We start from the raw sequence: 18,197 nt of genomic DNA, 5'->3' as shown, positions 1-18,197 counted from the left end.
AGAAAGTGGGAAAACTTTCAGCTGCCATCGGGACGGAAATCGCCAGATGGACGGTTCCGGCATAGAATATGTGGACGAACTAAAATTACCTAGTGTCTGGTCTAGATGTAATACTCTCCTTCCAGACTCCATCAAAAACATCTCCCCAATCCAAATAAATCTAGATTGCGGCTTCTCTATTTCGCAACAAAGCCTCCTCACTCAGCGCCGCCAAACATACCCGTTCTAAAAACTGACCTATCCTACCGATCCCTCGACTTCGGCGATGTCATATCTACAAAAATAGCCTCCAACCTCTACTTCAGATAAATGGATGCAGTCTATCACGTGCATCGTTTGTTTACCAAAGTCTCGAATACTCACCCACCACTCGACCTGCTATGCTCTCAGTTGGCTGGCCCTCGCTTACATACTTCGTCAGCCAGAACCGCACTGGCTCAGGTCATCTATAAGTTCGTATGCCTACGGTAAAAAGCCACGCATTTTATGTGATTGTTTTCTGTGACACTGATACTAACTACTGATCTCTTGTCAAAAGGTTGTTGTCCTTTCCGGCAGTATATGCCCAGCAAGCCAGCAAAATATGGCATCAAGATATGGGTGGCCTGTGACGCACAATCCAGCTACACTTGGAAGATGCAAGTCTACACAGGGAAGCCGACCAGTGGAGGCCCGGAGAAGAACCAGGGGATGCGGGTTGTGCTTGATGTGACAGATGGACTGAGGGGGCACAATGTCACGTGTGACAATTTCTTCACCTCTTATGAACTTAGCCAGCAGCTCCTGAAGAGGAAGATCACCATGGTTGGCACAGTTAGAAAGAACAAGCCTGAGCCCCCCCCTGCACTCCTTGCAACAAGGGGGAGAGAGGCCTTCTCATCAAAGTTTCCCTTCACCTCCACCGCCACTCTAGTTTCTTACCTCCCAAAGACCAACAAAAATGTGGTCCTCCTGAGCACACTGCACAAAACAGCTGAGATCAGTGATCATGAGGACAGGAAGCCAGCCATCATCCTGGACTACAACCACAACAAAGGAGGCGTGGACAACCTTGACAAGGTGATTGGAACTTACAGCTGCAGGAGGATGACTGCCCGCTGGCCCCTGGTCATCTTCCATAACATCATTGATGTGTCCTCATACAATGCCTTTGTGATATGGAACAAGATCAACCCTACCTGGATGCCTGAAAAACAGATCAAGAGGAGGGTGTTCCTGGAGCAGCTGGGAAAGGCACTTGTAACCCCACACATTCAAAGAAGGGAACGCCTCCCCCGCACAGCAGCCTCTGCAGCGCTTGTGAAAGCTGTTCAAGGGGCTGAATCTTGCCCTGATCCACCTGAGGCTGCAGCTGGGGCAGGCAAGAGGAGGAGATGCCAATTCTGCCCCTCAAAAAAGGACTGTAAAACAAATACTATGTGCTGCACATGTGAGAAATACATCTGAAAAGTCCATGTACACACACTTGCATACTGTCCTACATGTGCTAATTAGAGTTGATTGATTTATGTTCTTCATATTTTTATTTTGTATCTATTATCTTATTTTATTTGTATTTATTGTTGTTGTTTATACACCTTGTGTGTGGGGGCAATGGTTAAAAAAAATGGGAGAAGACTAGTATTTTGTAGTTGAATTCCTCATTGTACAGTATATAAGAATATATCACTATGTTGCCCAAAAAGTTGAAGACTGTTATTGTTTCCCTTCAATAAAATGCAATTGTCATACTTAGGTAGCCTTTTCCCACCTGGTGTTTGTGGGTAGTTGTTTCCTGTTTTGTGTTGTGTCACCTTTCAGGACTGTTTCGATTTTCGTTGTTTCACTTTTGTTATTTTGTATTTAGTGTTCAGTTATAATAAATTTAACATGGACATGTACCACGCTGCATTTTGGTCCGATCTTTCCTGTTCTTCAGATGAAGAAGATCGTGACAGCAATTCAAAACTACTTTCCTCACTTTTCTGATACTTTCTTAGGCTATACAAGGGCTATCTCTTGCTAAAAAAATTATGTTTACACCTATGCAATACCTTTAGCAATAATAATAGTAATGATAAACCTCTACTTTAGTAGAGTTATGTGTTTTCTTTTATTACAACAGGTGTGTTGTAATAAAAATGAGTTGTGTCCACTGATTAAATGCAGTCTTTCTGCATTGTGAAGAGGGAAAAACCAGATATTCACAAAGTTTGTGATGAATGACAGGTATTTTCTTCATGCAAAATTCAATTAAGCTGCTTTATTTTAGGGGTTTAGTGAAGGCGGGTCATTTTTTACCCTTGGGACAAGGGGAGTATGCAGAATGTTAAGACTACACAAGGGTTAAGTAGAAATACTTTAAAGTACTACGTAAGTCGTTTTTTGGGGGGGTACCCGTACTTTACTTTACAATTTATATTTTCAACAACTTCTACTTTTACTTCACTACATTCCTAAAGAAAATAATAATAATGAATGCTTAGCAGGAGAGGAAAATTGTCAAATTCACACACTTATCAAGACAACATTCCTGGTCCTCCCAACTGCCTCTGATCTGGCAGACTCACTGAACACAAATGCATCKTTTGAAAATTATGTCTGAGTGTTGGAGTGTGCCCCTGCCTATCTGTACATTTTAAAAACATGAAAATGGTGCCATCTGCTTTGCTTAATATGAGGAATTTTAAATGATTTATCTGTTTACTTTTGATACTTAAGTATATTTTATTAATTACATTTACTTTTGATACTTAAGTATATTTAAAACCAAATACTTTTTACTGGGTAACTTTCACTTTTACTTGAGTAACTTCCTATTAAGATATCTGTACTTTTACTCAAACATGAAAATTGGGTACTTTTTCCACCACTGCATATAGGTAGGGGCAAAGTGACTAGGCAACAGGATTTATACTAAATAGTAACAGCAGCATATGTGATAAGTCAAGAGCGCAAAAAGGGTCAATATACAAAGTGTTTTATGGCAAATATACTTCATACATCAACCACAACTGAGGGTTTTAAATGTATTTACCAGCAAATCAAAATGTAGATGTCTCTTTGTTCTTTTCTTCACAGAGCTTAATCAGTAGAGGAGGGAAACCAATATGGACTGGCCTACCTGCACCTAGCAATCAATAGCTTTGTAATTAAAGGCCCCAGAGTGTTTCTATAAAGCTATTTCAAATAGTTTTTTGCAGCCGAGCTGTAATTGCTCTGAAAATTTGTTACACTTATGGCATTCGTTTGGGGCCTGGGAGAGCCGGGTGTATGCGGCAGAGAGTGGTGATTCACTGAAATCACAATTCGTCTGGGCTTCTTCCTTTGGTATCAAATTCTTTATGGTGAATAAAAGAAAGATGAAATCGCCCAGCCAGTCCTATCTACAGTGGGACAAAATACACACAATAATGAATAAGTCCCTTTCAAATGCATTGAGTGGTGTGCTGCTCCCTTCAATGGTGTGAACATTGCATTATCCGCTCCGGAGCGGCTGGAGAGCGCTGAGAGAGGCATGACGTCACCTGGACACAGGTAGGTAGAACCATTAAACCTCTCAGGGCCTCACAGTTAATGTCTTGTTTCCATGGAGGAGAGCTGCATGCAATTAGAGAATGGCCAGGCAATACAGTGAGCCTTAATTGAATGGGAATTTAAAAAAGAGGAGGCAGACAGATGGAAACAAATGATTTGAAATCTCTGGAGTGGTCAGTACTTTAGCCGAAATCGATGGAGAACAGATTACCAGTGCTCCCCTGTTTGATCAAACTAATGGAACATTGCTGCGGTCCGTTTCAGGGCTTGGCATTAGGAGGTCATGCTTGGGAGGCTTGTAAGCGGCCCTGAAAAGGTGCACATCTGGGACAACCCTCTCTTTGAGGGATCGATAGCGACCATGTTGTGGCCACTGGTATTTTTGGCCCCATTGATTGTCAGTGTGTGGCGGTGCGGCTCGGTGAGTCCGTGGCTGCAGCGTGACAGGGGGATGCCTGCCTAACGTGGAGGGTGCTGTTCCAGTTACTAATCAGGGGGGTTTGGACACATGGAAAAATGGGAAGTGACTGGTGCAGACAGCCTCACCCAGCCAGGCAGACATCTAAAGAAACCTCTCCTCTTAAAACCCCTTCAGCTCCTCTATGCCTTACTGTCAACAGCAGGACGGGGGTCCTCTCAGAGACGATGCACACCATAATTTGCCACATTTAGTGTTTTAATATACTGGATATCAAGGGTGAATTGACAAGATTACAAAACCCATCCATGCACATACTCCAACATACAGACGTACGGACACACGGACACACGGACACAGACACACACTTTCACTTCTGACTGTCTGCTGAAATCCTTGGCAGATGCCTTTCTGCCTTTGGAGGTGATTCAAAAGAGCAGAACGTAGAGTCATCCAAAACAACAGCAGAAGTGCCTCATAATCACCCCGATAGCATGAGTGTTTACCTTCTTTATCATGACTTTGGCAAGGGATTTGACTTAAAGTCAGTTTTCCTTCATTTTGTCGTTGGAGCTCTACTGTCTATCAACCAGAGACAACTGCACTGCAGCACTTGCTAGCTAGGTCTCCTGGGTGATGATGCAAATATAAGAGGGGATTTTCAGTCAATAGCATGAATTAGAGCCTAATACCCCCCATTAAAAAAATAGATAATGCAACTGCTTTCTCCTCCTGGAGAGGGTCTGGGGTTGCTGTGACGGGGTTATAAAGCACCCTTCCATTTTACTCTAAATGTCCTTTTAAATATTTACCTAATTTTACCTCAACTGACTGTTGAAGAGCATGATGACACTGCAAGGAGAATGGTTGATTCTTTATTCTCTGTTAATGGGTGTAAACCTGGCAGGGCGTTTACAGCCTGCTGTACTAGGGAGATATTCCAGGTAAACAATTACAGGTCTAATTGCCTATTAACATCTGAAGTGACAAAGAGCCGTCCAATCAAGGGCTCGTGTTGACGTTTGATGAGTGACAGTAAAAGGAACATAGGTGATACAAATCAAATCAAAGTGTATTTGTCACGTGCGCCGAATACAACAGGTGCAGACCTTACAGTGAAATGCTTACTTACAGGCTCTAACCAATAGTGCAAAAAAGGTATTAGGTGAACAATAGGTAAGTAAAGAAATAAAACAACACTAAAAAGACAGGCTATATACAGTAGCGAGGCTATAAAAGTAGCGAGGTTACATACAGACACCGGTTAGTCAGGCTGATTGATGTAGTATGTACATGTAGATATGGTTAAAGTGACTATGCATATATGATAAACAGAGAGTAGCAGCAGCGTAACAAGAGGGGTTGCCATTTGCACACAATGCAAATAGTCCGGGTAGCCATTTGATTACCTGTTCAGGAGTCTTATGGCTTGGGGGTAAAAACTGTTGAGAAGCTTTTTGTCCTAGACTTGGCACTCCGGTACCGCTTGCCATGCTGGGGTCTTTGACAATTTTTAGGGTCTTCCTCTGACACCGCCTGGTGTAGAGGTCCTGGATGGCAGGAAGCTTAGCCCCAGTGATGTACTGGGCCGTACGCACTACCCTCTGTAGTGCCTTGCGGCCAGAGGCCGAGCAATTGCCGTACCAGGCAGTGATGCAACCAATCAGGATGCTCTCGATGTTGCAGCTGTAGAACCTTCTGAGGATCTCAGGACCCATGCCAAATCTTTTTAGTTTCTTGAGGGGGAATAGGCTTTGTCGTGCCCTCTTCACGACTGTCTTGGTGTGTTTTGACCATTCTAGTTTGTTGTGATGTGGACACCAAGGAACTTGAAGCTCTCAACCTGCTCCACTACAGCCCAAATTAGAGGTACTGTATTAGAGGTACTGTACATTATAGGAGATAAGAGGTCACCACGTTGAATGGAAATTAGACACTATATACATTTTTAATATATTTTCAGATTAAAAACATATTCACAATATGAACTATGACCTTTCACTGAAGACCCTCACATTTAAATCCAATGATACACTTACCAATTTTTTTTCCGATTTTACATTTTTATGGACCAGATTCCTTAAATGTAACCTCTGAGGTGCCTGGGCACTTTAATGCACTCCGCTAGTCATCCACTTATGGATTCAGCTAAATCCCAGGGTTATAGCATGAGTGAGGCTGATTGACAACTGTAATGGTCTTGGAACATATATATTATCAAGACGAGCGTAACCATGAGATCACGTTGAGGATCGCTGTAATTCACAGGGCCATAACGACCCACTCTGCAGTGTATTCCCTCTTCCCTCCACGGAACGTATATCAGAGAACATAATTTGCTCGCCACATACCTAGCTACTCCTGCAATTGGAATGAAGGGCCGGCCAATGTTTTCTAATAGCTTGGCTGTGTCTCCTTCTTGAGCTCAATGGCTCATTATATCATAATAGATGATTAATGTAATGACCGGGAGAAGAACTCCTACTGCACCTGACACATTTATCCTCCTCCTGTCCATCCAGACAGGGACTCTTGAGTGTTTCTCTGAGGATATGCAACTAGGAACATTAGGGGCATCCCCTCATAGCACTGGAAATGGGCTAGAGTAGGAGGTACATGCAGTACATGCTTTTTAGACTGGGTTGAGACTGAGAGGGACTACTGTACCTGAGGCAGCAGGCATGGCCAGAGGGGTACAGGGACTCCCCAGTCCCACAGACTGGATGTTGAGCAGCCTTTTGGCTAGGGAGGCAGAGATTGGCTGGACCAGCAGAGACGTCAGGTTGGGCCGCTCCTCCCTGTAACTCCCCACTGCAATGAATAACACAGGAACACTGGCTTAAGATCTGTTCTGGCTGTATGAGCTTCACACTCATAAACCTCCCCCTACACTAACAAGGTCAGTCTGTTGGAAAGGTCGTCGGCGGGTCACCTAAGTGMTTTTTTTTGGACCACCTTAGTCGAAGTAGTAAAACAAATATTGTTATGATTTATTTATTCTTTAAAAATAACTTTGGGGTTGGATTTTTTTGGGGCGTTTAAACTTAAATGAATAAGCATATACAGTACCAGTCAAAGGTTTGGACACACCTACTCATTCAAGGGTTTTTCTTTATTTTTCTTATTTTCTACATTGTAGTATAATAGTTGTCACGATTGTCGTAAAGATGAGACCAAGGCGCAGCGTGCATAGAGTTCCACATAATTTTAATAAAGAGAAACTCACTTAAACAAAAACAACAAAAGCACAAACGAAACGTGACGCTACTGATGTGCACAAAGATAACTATACGTAGACAAGATCCCACAACACAAATGAGGAAAATGGCTACCTAAATATGATCCCCAATCAGAGACAACGATAAACATCTGTCTCTGATTGGGAACCATATCAGGCCAACATAGACATACAAACCCCCTAGACATACAACACCCCTAGACATACAAAAACCCTAGATATACAAACTAGCATACCCACCCTAGTCACACCCTGACCTAACCAAAATATTAAGAAAAACAGAGATATCTAAGGTCAGGGCGTGACAATAGTGAAGGGGAAAAAAAGCTAGCCCCACTAAGCACAAACCAGATGGGAATGGTGTATCGCTGCAGAATGCTGTAGTAGCCATGCTGGTTAAGTGTGCCTTGAATTCTAAATAAATCACAGACAGTGTCACCTGCAAAGCACGAACACACCATCACACCTCCTCCTACARGCTTCATGGTGGGAACTACACATGCGGAGATCATCCGTTCACCTACTCTGTATCACACAAAGACATGGCGGTTGGAACCAAAAATCTAACATTTGGCCTCATCAGACCAAAGGACAGATTTCCACCCGTCAAATGTCCATTGCTCGTGATTCTTGGCCCAAGCAAGTCTCTTCTTATTATTGGTGTCCTTTAGTAGTGGTTTCTTTGCAGCAATTATTTTGACCATGAAGGCCTGATTCATGCAGTCTCCTCTGAACAATTGATGTTGAGATGTATGTTACTTGAACTCTGTGAAGCAGTTATTTGGGCTGCAATTTATGAGTTGCAGTTAACTCTAATGAACGTATTGTCACGATCGTCGTCAGGGTGGAAACGACCGGACCAAGGTGCAGCGTGGTAAGCATACATTTCACTTTATTTTAAATGTCGCCAACAAAAACAAGAAACAACAAAAACGAACGTGAAGCTTACTAGGGCTATACAGGCCACTAACAAAGTCAACTACCCACAACTAAGGTGACATTTATCCTCTGCAGCAGAGGTAACTCTGGGTCTTCCTTTCCTGTGGCGGTCCTCATGAGAGCGAGTTTCTTCATAGCGCTTGATGGTTTTTGCGACTGCACTTGAAGAAACTTTCAAAGTTCTTGAAATGTTCAGAATTGACTGACCTTCATGTCTTAAAGTAACGATGTCGTTTCTCTTTGCTTTTTTGAGCTGTCCTTGTCATAATATGGACTTGGTCTTTTACCAGATAGGGCAATCTTCTGTACACCACCCCTACCTTGTCACAACACAACTGATTGGCTCAAACGCATTCAATTAACTTTTAACATGGCCCACCTGTTGAATGTAATGCATTCAAGGTGACTACATCATGAAGCTGGTTGAGAGAATGCCAACAGTGTGCAAAGCTGTCATCAAGGCAAAGGGTGGCTACTTTGAAGAATCTCAAGTATAAAATATGTTTTGATTTGTTTAACCTGTCTAGGACATGCGTTCCGCTAGCGGAACCCCTCAACAACAGTCCGCTGAAAAGGCAGCGCGGGAAATTCTAAAATATTTTTTTGAAATATGTAACTTTCACACATTAACAAGTCCAATACAGCAAATAGAAGATAAACATCTTGTTAATCTACGCATCGTGTCCGATTTCAAAAATGCTTTACAGCGAAAGCACAACATATGATTATGTTAGATCACCACCAAGTCAAAAAAACACACAGCCATTTTTCCAGCCAAAGATAGGAGTCAAAAAAAGCAGAAAGAGATAAAATTAATCACTAACATTTGATGATCTTCATCAGATGACACTCATAGGACTTCATTTTACACAATACATATATGTTTTGTTCGATAAAGTTAATATTTATATCCAAAAACCTCAGTTTACATTGGCGCCATGTTCAGAAATGCCTCCAAAATGCAATCCGGAGAAATTGCAGAGAGCCACGTCAAATAACATAAATACTCATCATAAACTTTGATGAAAGATACATGTTTTACATAGAATTAAAGATTGACACTTGTTCTTAATGCAACCGCTGTGTCAGATTTCAAAAAAACTTTACGGAAAAAGAAACCATGCAATAATCTGAGATGGCGCTCAGAAAAAAAAAAATAATGACATGTTGAAGTCAACAAAAATCCGAAATTACATTATATATATTCCCTTACCTTTGATGATCTTCATCAGAATGCACTCCCAGGAATCGTAGTTCCACAATAAATTGTTGTTTTGTTCGATAATGTTCATTATTTATGTCCAAGTAGCTACTTTTGTTAGCACGTTTAGTACACATATCCAAACGCTCGTGCAGGTCCAGCCGAACATCGGATGAAAACTTCAAAAAGTTGTAATACAGGTCGAAGAAACTTGTCAAACTAAGTATAGCAACTTGTCAAACTAAGTATAGAATCAATCTTTAGGATGTTGTTATCATAAATATTCAATAACGTTCCAACTAGAGAATTCCTTTGTCTGTAGAGAAGCAATGGAACGCAAGTCGCTATCATGTGAAATGCGCATGACCAGGACCTGGCTCTCTGCCAGACCACTGACTCAAACAGCTCCCATCCGGCTCCACATCACAGTAGAAGCCTCATTGAAGGTTCTACAGACTGTTGACATCTAGTGGAAGCCGTAGGACGAGATCCATATCCTACTGTCCATTCAATAGGGAGTGAGTTGAAAATCGATCAACCTCAGATATCCCACTTCCTGGTTGGATTTTTCTCAGGTTTTCGCCTGCCATATGAGTTCTGTTATACTCACAGACATCATTCAAACAGTTTTAGAAACTTCAGAGTGTTTTCTATCCAATAGTATTACTAATATGCATATATTAGCATCTGGGACAGAGTAGGAGGCAGTTCACTCTGAGCACGCTATTCATCCAAAAGTGAAAATGCTGCCCCCTATCCCAAAAAAGTTTTAACACGTTTTTGGTTACTACATGATTCCATATGTTTTATTTCATAGTTTTGATGTCTTCACTATTATTCTACATTGTAGAAAATAGTAACAAATAAAGAAAAACCCTTGAACGAGTAGCTGTGTCCAAACTTTTGACTGGTACTGTATAAAGTATATAGAAAAAATAATGAAGTCATATATATTAAAAGAAGATCATCTTTGATAACTATCATCAAAATAAACAAAATGTTTAGTTTTATGTTTAGATTCCATGAGAATCTAAAATTCAGAAAATTATGCATTTAAGACTATTTTTGTCATGGCGTGGGCCCTATCGATTTGTTTTATAATGTTTGAGTCACTCCAATAACATAAGAACATGGCACAAGCCATGGATAAATGTGTATAATTGAAGGAAATTAGCTTTAAAACTGAAACATTTTGTCTCAGCCAAATGGCAAAATGTGTAGAATTTACAGAGAATCAGCTTTAATACGGTCAAATCTTCTCTCCACTTCTCTCCACCCGATGGTAAAATTAGCTTTAAAGCAGGACAGGAGAGTGTGGCGGGAAGGCAGGCAACTGAGGCTCCAAATGGAAAGTGAAGGAGAGGAGAGAAGGACAGTGAGGGTAGCTGAAGATCTCTCTCTCTCTCTCTCTCTCTCTCTACCTCTCTCTACCTCTGATTGGGGCTTGCAGGCGACCCGCTAATAGGCTGGTGGATTTTAAGTTGGAAGTAATGGTTTCTGCAAACCAATGGGGATTTAGATGGGCGAAATGCTCCATTGATTCAGCCTCATTAAAACAGGCAAACTGTGAGCCTAATCCTGCTTTAGTAACACATTTATTTTGCAGGGTTACATTTTCCACTGCCGGCGCCCGGCTGGGGTGATAGCAACAGTCATACTCGAATAACAATGTAGCAAACTGGCCTCTTCAACACCACACTATTCCTGCCGATTGTGTTTTCAATCCATAATTTTTCTCTCAAACAAAATATAATTATTTGAACATTTATCTGAATGGAATTAAAATGGCTCCCTCTGCATTATCTCTGAAGAGTTGACTCATTGACGGTCACAATGCTAGATAATGAGTTGGTCTCTCAATGGAAATTGTTCACAGCAGGACAGACTTCAAGGTTACCTGCAGTGTGAAGTGATTATTCTTGCTAATTACAACTTTAACATCTGAATGTGAATATTAACAAATGGTGATTTGAGTCTATTTGGGCCCTTAACACTGACATATCCTATTTGGTCAGGAAGAGTGACTTATGGGCACTTGAGAACAAGATTCATTATCTATCATTAAATATGATAATTAGATTTTTGGCTCTCTGAGGCCATGGCTGAGCTCAATAGAAATGTTTGGACTCACTATAAAATCAAATATAAAATCAAATCAAGTTCATTGGTACACGTACACAGGTTAGCAGATGTTATAGAGGGTGCAGCGAATTGCGTGTGTTACTAGCTCTAAGACTGCAGTAAAAATGTCAAAGAAGTTCACAAATAATAATCAAAAACAAAAAAACAAGAAATCACGAATGCCAGTTAGCAACCCAAATAACACTGTATCAATAATCCAAATGCAATCTATGTGTCTATAAACAAAAAAATATATAGTGAGAATGATATGTACAGCAGTAGATATATTAGCTATGTCAAGAATCCAGTARATAAATAAGAATCAAGTATATGAATATACGGTGTGTATAAACAGTGTAACAAAAATGTAATATACAGTAGTAGATATATTAGAATGAGCTATATGACGAATACAGTATATGAATACACAGTGTGAAAAACAGTATAAAAGATGTATATTGTAAGGGGTGTGAACTTGCGGCAGAGAAGTCAGACACAGGAGAGAATTAACTGTGTTTCTGACGGTGCAGTTTACTAACAAAACCCACCGGATAACAGAATAATAAAATAAATGGGTACATAACCCAAAGCAAACCAGGACAAACGTGCACAAGCACTTAAAACAAACAATCACCGACAAGGACATGAGGGGGAACAGAGGGTTAAATACACAACATGTAATTGATGGGATTGGAACCAGGTGTGATGGAAGACAAGACAAAACCAAAGGAAAATGAAAAGAGGATCAGCGATGGCTAGAGAATGGTCGGTGACTTCGATCACCAAACGCCGCCCGAACAAGGAGAGAGACCAACTTCAGCGGAAGTCGTGACATATATACTGTAATGTCTTTACAGTATATACAGTGAGCTACAAAAGTATTGGGACAGTGACACATCATTTGTTGTTTTGGATCTGTACTCACCCACTTTCGATTTGAACTGTTAAAAGTACTATCAGTGCAGACGGTCAGCTTTAATTTGAGGGTATTTTCATCCATATTGGGTGAACCGTTTTGAACAGCAAAAAGTATATACAGCACTTTTTGTACATAGTCCCCACATTTTAGGGGACCAAAAGTATTGGGAAAAATTCACTTACAGTGCATTCGGAAAGTGTTGACTTTTTCTACGTTTTGTTACATTACAGCCTTATTCTAAAATGTATTAAATTAATGTTTTAATTGCTCAGGGAGGTGACCAAGAACCTGATGGTCACCCTGACAGAGCTCCAGAGTTCCTCTGTGGAGATGGGAGGATCTGCAGAGAAGAGTAGGAGAAACTCCCCAAATACAGGTGTGCCAAGCTTGTAGCGTCATACCCAAGAATACTCAAGGCTGTAATCGCTGCCAAAGGTGCTTCAACAAAGTACTGAGTAAAGTGTCTGAATACTTACGTAAATGTGATGTTTAATTTTTCATTTTTTTGTGAGAAAAGAAATCAACTCTTTTTGCTTTGTCATTATGAGGTATTGTGTAGATTGATAAGGGAAAAAACGATTTAATCAATTTAAGAATAAGGCTGTAACGTAACAAAATGTGAAAAAAGTCAAGCGGTCTGAATACTTTCCAAATGCACTGTCCATGTGTATTAAAGTAGTCAAAAGTTTAGTATTTGGTCCCATATTCCTAGCACGCAATGATTACATCAACCTTGTGACCCCACACACTTGTTGGATGCATTTACTGTTTGTTTTGGTTGTGTTTCAGATTATTTTGGAGTCACTTTTATTGTAAATAATGAGGAGTGAGAAATATTATACCCCCAAGATGCGAACATCTCACCATTACAATAACAGGGGAGGTTAGCATTTTGGGGGTGTATGATATTTGTGCGTCTGTAATTTTCTCACTCATCATAATTCACGATCAATTCAGGACTACCCGTATTCATGGTAGCATCCACATTAATGTAGACGTGTTGCAGCATTGCTGTATGTGTTTGTGTGTGTGTGTGTGTGTATGTTTGTGAGTATGGCCGTATGCATGTGTGTGTGTGTATATGTGTGTACTGAGTCTGCATGTGTATGAGCTGTGTGTGTGTGAGTCTATCTTTGTTTCTTACTACAGAAGTACTACTTACTACTCTCACTTGCTACAGGGAATGGCGTGATGGCTGTTCAACAATTTGATGGCCTGGAGATAGCAGCTCTTTTTCAGTCTTTCGGTCCCGGCTTTGATGCACCTGTTCTGTCTTTTTCTACTAGATGGTAGCAGAGTGAAAAGACTGTGACTAAGTTGGCTGAGGTCCTTGAGGACCTTCTTGGCCTTCCTTTTACACAGAGTGCTGTAAGTTTCCTTGAGGGCAAGCAGCATGCCCCTGGTGACTGTGGCAAGGAAGTAAGTCAACTGTGGCACGCCCCAAGCCAGCCTGCAGTAAGGAAACGTACGGTGAGACCAGGCTTCTCTCTTCCCTCCTATAGCAATCGTTTATTATCTCATTTGGGCTTTGGCTCTCACACTGGTCTAGAAGCAATCTCACCAATAGGAATGATGAATGGTCCAGGTGAAAAATATATACAGTATCTCTCTTCCTGCCATGTTGAGACGTGCACCGCATGCAACGGTTACGGGATCCATGTTGCACTAATCTTTCAGCTTTGAGAGAAGCCATTTAGTTTTCCTTTGGCTTTTTTTCAGCAGCGTTTTCTGGAGAAAGGTACTCTAGTTTTAAAGAGTGAATAGTATCAAATATTTAGACAGAAAGTMGTGTACACAGAAAGATAAGATAAAAGAAGAGAATGGGGTGGGAGGTAGCCCAGTGGCTAAGTGCATTGGACCAGTAACCGAAAGTTCGTATGCTCGAATCCCCAAGCCGATTATGTGAAAAATCTGTCCATGTGCCCTTGAGTAAGGCACTTAACCCTAATTGCTCCTGTAAGTCACTCTGGATAAGAGTGTCTGCTAAATGACTCAAATGTAAAAGGAGATAAGAAAGGCAGTCATGTTAGTACATACTCATTCTTAGCGTTTCATCAACACAGGGTTGTAAAGAGGATAAAGAACTTTCAGTAGATCATGTAACTAGCGGCTAGCCAATTTAGACAATACTTTTGTGCTTTGCTCAAAATTGAAATAATATTCATTAAACATCATACCAACATTACTTAGGTGTTCTGTCTTTTTCAATCCATAATTAACTAGCAGTCTATCAATATTTTGCTCTGCATTTCAGAAGACCTTCTGTAACCCATGATCAACCTGTACATATTGTTAACTGTGCCTCCAACAAACCCCACATGGCCCTTACATTGGGCAGTCAATCCATTCTCTTTTGAATCCTGTGAGGATGTCAGTTGTGCATCACACCCTCTGATCTCCATCAATATCACAAGCAAGAGCAGAGTGGCTGTATTGATCCAACCACGAGACTGAGGGAATGGAGCTGAGATCACTGGGTACATTTCTACTTTACAACAGGATGACTTCCCAAGGCAGACAAGCAGACCAAACACACTGACACATCCATACCTGATACACTGCCGGCTAGCTGCTGTCAGTACTAGCCCTGAGAAACAGAACCTACAGCTGTATTGGGTAAGCTGGTGTGTGGATTTCTCATTTGCACTTCCAAGGCATGAGATATTGTGGTACATGGTTGTGCAGAATAATTGAATGGATTACATATTGCATTACATACCGTATGTCCAATTCCACTGTACTAAAATCATACGAAATGCAGCTATGTGGCAAATAAATTAAATAAACATAGACATTATGTGATGATTTCTTCTGGAATGGGCTCTAGGACTTCTATATAATAATTATACCAGGAGCTCTGTATGTGTAGCCATGCCTCATCTGTAAAACGCTTGGATAGTTTGGTTGGTTATTGGTGAGGCCCGCCTGCATCTCCACTTCATTACATGTGAAATCAATACTAAGTGGCTATTGACAGTGGCTGGTCTTCCTGGTGTGGACGTGTGGCTTTATTGATACCAATGGTGCTACATTCACCCCTCAGTCACAACTAGTGCAAGGCACTGTATGAAATAATAATATGCACTGCATGACTGTAAACCAAATTCCATACTACAGTATGTAATATCAAACTGTACAATACTGTACCACACAAGGCAATTGCATTGTGTATTGGGTTTTGCGTTATGATCTTCTAGGGATAGACTACAAATGATCTATTGCAAAGGTGCATGAGTTGTTTCAACTTTTGGGTTATTCAGATCTAATGTAATTAAGACCTAATGTGATCTATTGCACAGATTATAAGCACAACAAAATGTTTGCTACTTGTTTACAATGTTTGACATTTTCTTTATTCCCAAGAGGTTTGCTTTCCTACTGTAAGCCTAATTAAGCAGAATTATTTCCAAATAAGCAGGTACCAAAGGTCTGGAATTAATTTGCATGAACACAATCCTTCTTTTATGGAAATTGTTCAGTGGCCTTTGGTTTTCAGATTTGTTTTCTATTCCAGCTCACCTTTTCAGTCAAAGTGTCTTTCATGTGTTCAGTATCTTTGATATGGAGGGGTGGGCATCCTTCATTCATTATTATCAACAGTTTGATTTCCATGTTTATAGTTGACACATTACAAATACTGCATAATATAGGATGCTTAAGAACCCTCTTCATGAAACCCATCTGCTTGAGGCTCATCTAAGACGTAGGCCATGTCCGAATACCCGTACTTCTAAATAGTAACTATTTTAGGTATGCGAAAATAAGACTTTTTATTGTTTGTCGAGGAGTAGACGGACTCAAAGAATACGAGAACGTCTTCTTTAGGACAGCAAGCCTTTATTCATTAGTACAGCATACTTTAGCATACGGAAACATATTATTCTCAAATCAGTAAGCTATCACACTTTTTTTTATAAACTTTAAATCCGGTGAGGCCCAAAGAGCTCCTCCCTCAGCTGACTTACCAGATTGATACTTGATTTGTTAATACAGAACAAGTGCATGTGCGTGCTGCAAAAACATGAATGATGTTGAACAGAGGCGAAAACAAGATTGCAGGTGTCTGGGAATGTCTGGAAGAGATACATTTCAGAAAGAAGCATTCAAATAATCATCTTGGGAAGCAAGTGAAGGAATGTGTGAGTGGTATTTTATCTCAGTGGGAAAAAAAACACCAGTCATTTTACCGGCCATCTATCTTTCCCCCACCCCTCATGTCTCTAATTACACTTTTCCTCCTTCATTTTCTAGTCTGAACCCTACCTTAATAAGTTGGGACAAAATATTAAACAAATATGTGTTTAAGACATCATCAGCTTGGTTATTAGTTGATTAMTAAAGTTCATAGTTAATAATTACCCAATTAATACAGGTCGTTGTTAGTACAGTATATGATCGTGCCATGTACAGACTCTAGTAGAAGCCTACACACATTTTACTGAACCCTTCAATGTCAAATTTCTAAAATGTAGGATGCATCAAATGCCATGATGTCATACTCATTTTGGCTTTTCATCTAGTAGAATTTGCTACACACTACTTAAGAAGATAATCATCTTTCGAGAACCACGTGTACAATTGCGCATCAGATGAGGCATTCTCAGTATGGATGAGCCTAGTATGTTGATATCTGTTACTTACTGCAACACATTTTGGACACGGTCATATGCTTCTTCTCTTTCTTTCCAGTCTCTATCAATACACTTTCTCACGAATATACTATGCAGTCTCAATACCTCTTGAGCATTTCATGAATACAACAGGAAATACTGTGCTCAATCTAAAAGTATTCCTCATAAAAGTCTACATGGACAGTTGTCCTATTCTGACCCTCCATGTATCTAAGTGATAACATACACAGACCAGAATATATTTGTAAAACATACAGAAAGACCACAGCAGTAACATACTTCAGGATTGAGACAATGGTCAGACAGAGTAGAGTATTAATAAGCTGTAGATGAGGTTGACTAGTGTGTAGGTCAAACCCACATAACCATCTCTCCAAAGATGTTCACTAAAGCAAGGACTACTCCAGCGAGGATCAATACTGCCAACAACCTCTACGATAAACCAAACAGTCATGAAAGATGCCTCAACAATGCCAGGGCCCTTGATGTCAATTAATAGTCTCAGAATCCTTGCAAGTGGCAGCATTCAAATGTGATGAAATAAGTACATTGCCCAAAATTCAGACAGATGTTGTCAATGAGCATTTTGACAATTTAAAGATGTACATCTGTTAATGTGTTCATTAGCCTTATGAAAATAAGAGGACACGTGAAAATGTAGATGACAGGGAAAAGMATTTAACATTGGCCCTTGCCTCAGTACCTGTGTGTCTCTAAAGTGGAAAGCCAGCCCAGCGCACAGGAAACACACAGGCTCATTAGCCACATGCCAAACAAGTACACACTTTAAAAACCCCACTTACTGGCCATTCACTGTGATGAAGGCAGAATGAGGTCCTAGCAGTCCCTGTAAAGAAATGGGCGGAATACATCAGAGCCCCAGGAGTGATCAAAGCAGAGAGAAGGAGAAAGAATGCATTTAAATGTCTCAGGAAGGGGGGGGGGGGGGTAGTGGGCGTTAGAGGCCCTCCTTTTGGTAACAGAGACAAATACTTTGCTGTTTTAAAGTTCGTTTCCTGCAATTCTACACATTTGTCAGGGGGGCTGAGAGTAGAATTTCTGTTGAACGACAATTACAGTCGTTGTCCTTGCAATTACAGTCGTGGCCAAACGTTTTGAGAATGACACAAATATTAATTTTCACAAAGTCTGCTGCTCAGTTGGTATGATGGCAATTTGCATATACTCCAGAATGTTATGAAGAGTGATCAGAT

The 18,197-nt window shown here is 40.6% G+C and overlaps 1 protein-coding gene across 2 annotated transcripts in view; it reads right to left on the bottom strand.

Moving 5' to 3' along the window:
• Positions 1-18,197, bottom strand: part of LOC111975853 (inactive N-acetylated-alpha-linked acidic dipeptidase-like protein 2) — a 310,771-nt gene that overhangs the window by 93,238 nt on the left and 199,336 nt on the right. The window contains exon 6 of one of the 2 annotated variants that reach the window (XM_024004505.2): positions 6,602-6,745. The exons of the other annotated variant lie outside the window; for it this stretch is intronic. Coding sequence (XP_023860273.1) covers positions 6,602-6,745 — 144 coding nt within the window. The remainder of the gene's footprint in view (positions 1-6,601; positions 6,746-18,197) is intronic. 2 annotated transcript variants of the gene reach the window in all.

This window comes from Salvelinus sp. IW2-2015, linkage group LG16, assembly GCF_002910315.2.
Source record: "Salvelinus sp. IW2-2015 linkage group LG16, ASM291031v2, whole genome shotgun sequence".
Classification (NCBI taxonomy): Eukaryota; Metazoa; Chordata; class Actinopteri; order Salmoniformes; family Salmonidae; genus Salvelinus; species Salvelinus sp. IW2-2015.
Note: the sequence above shows the minus strand (reverse complement) of the source record. Positions and strands in the feature narration are given on the sequence as shown.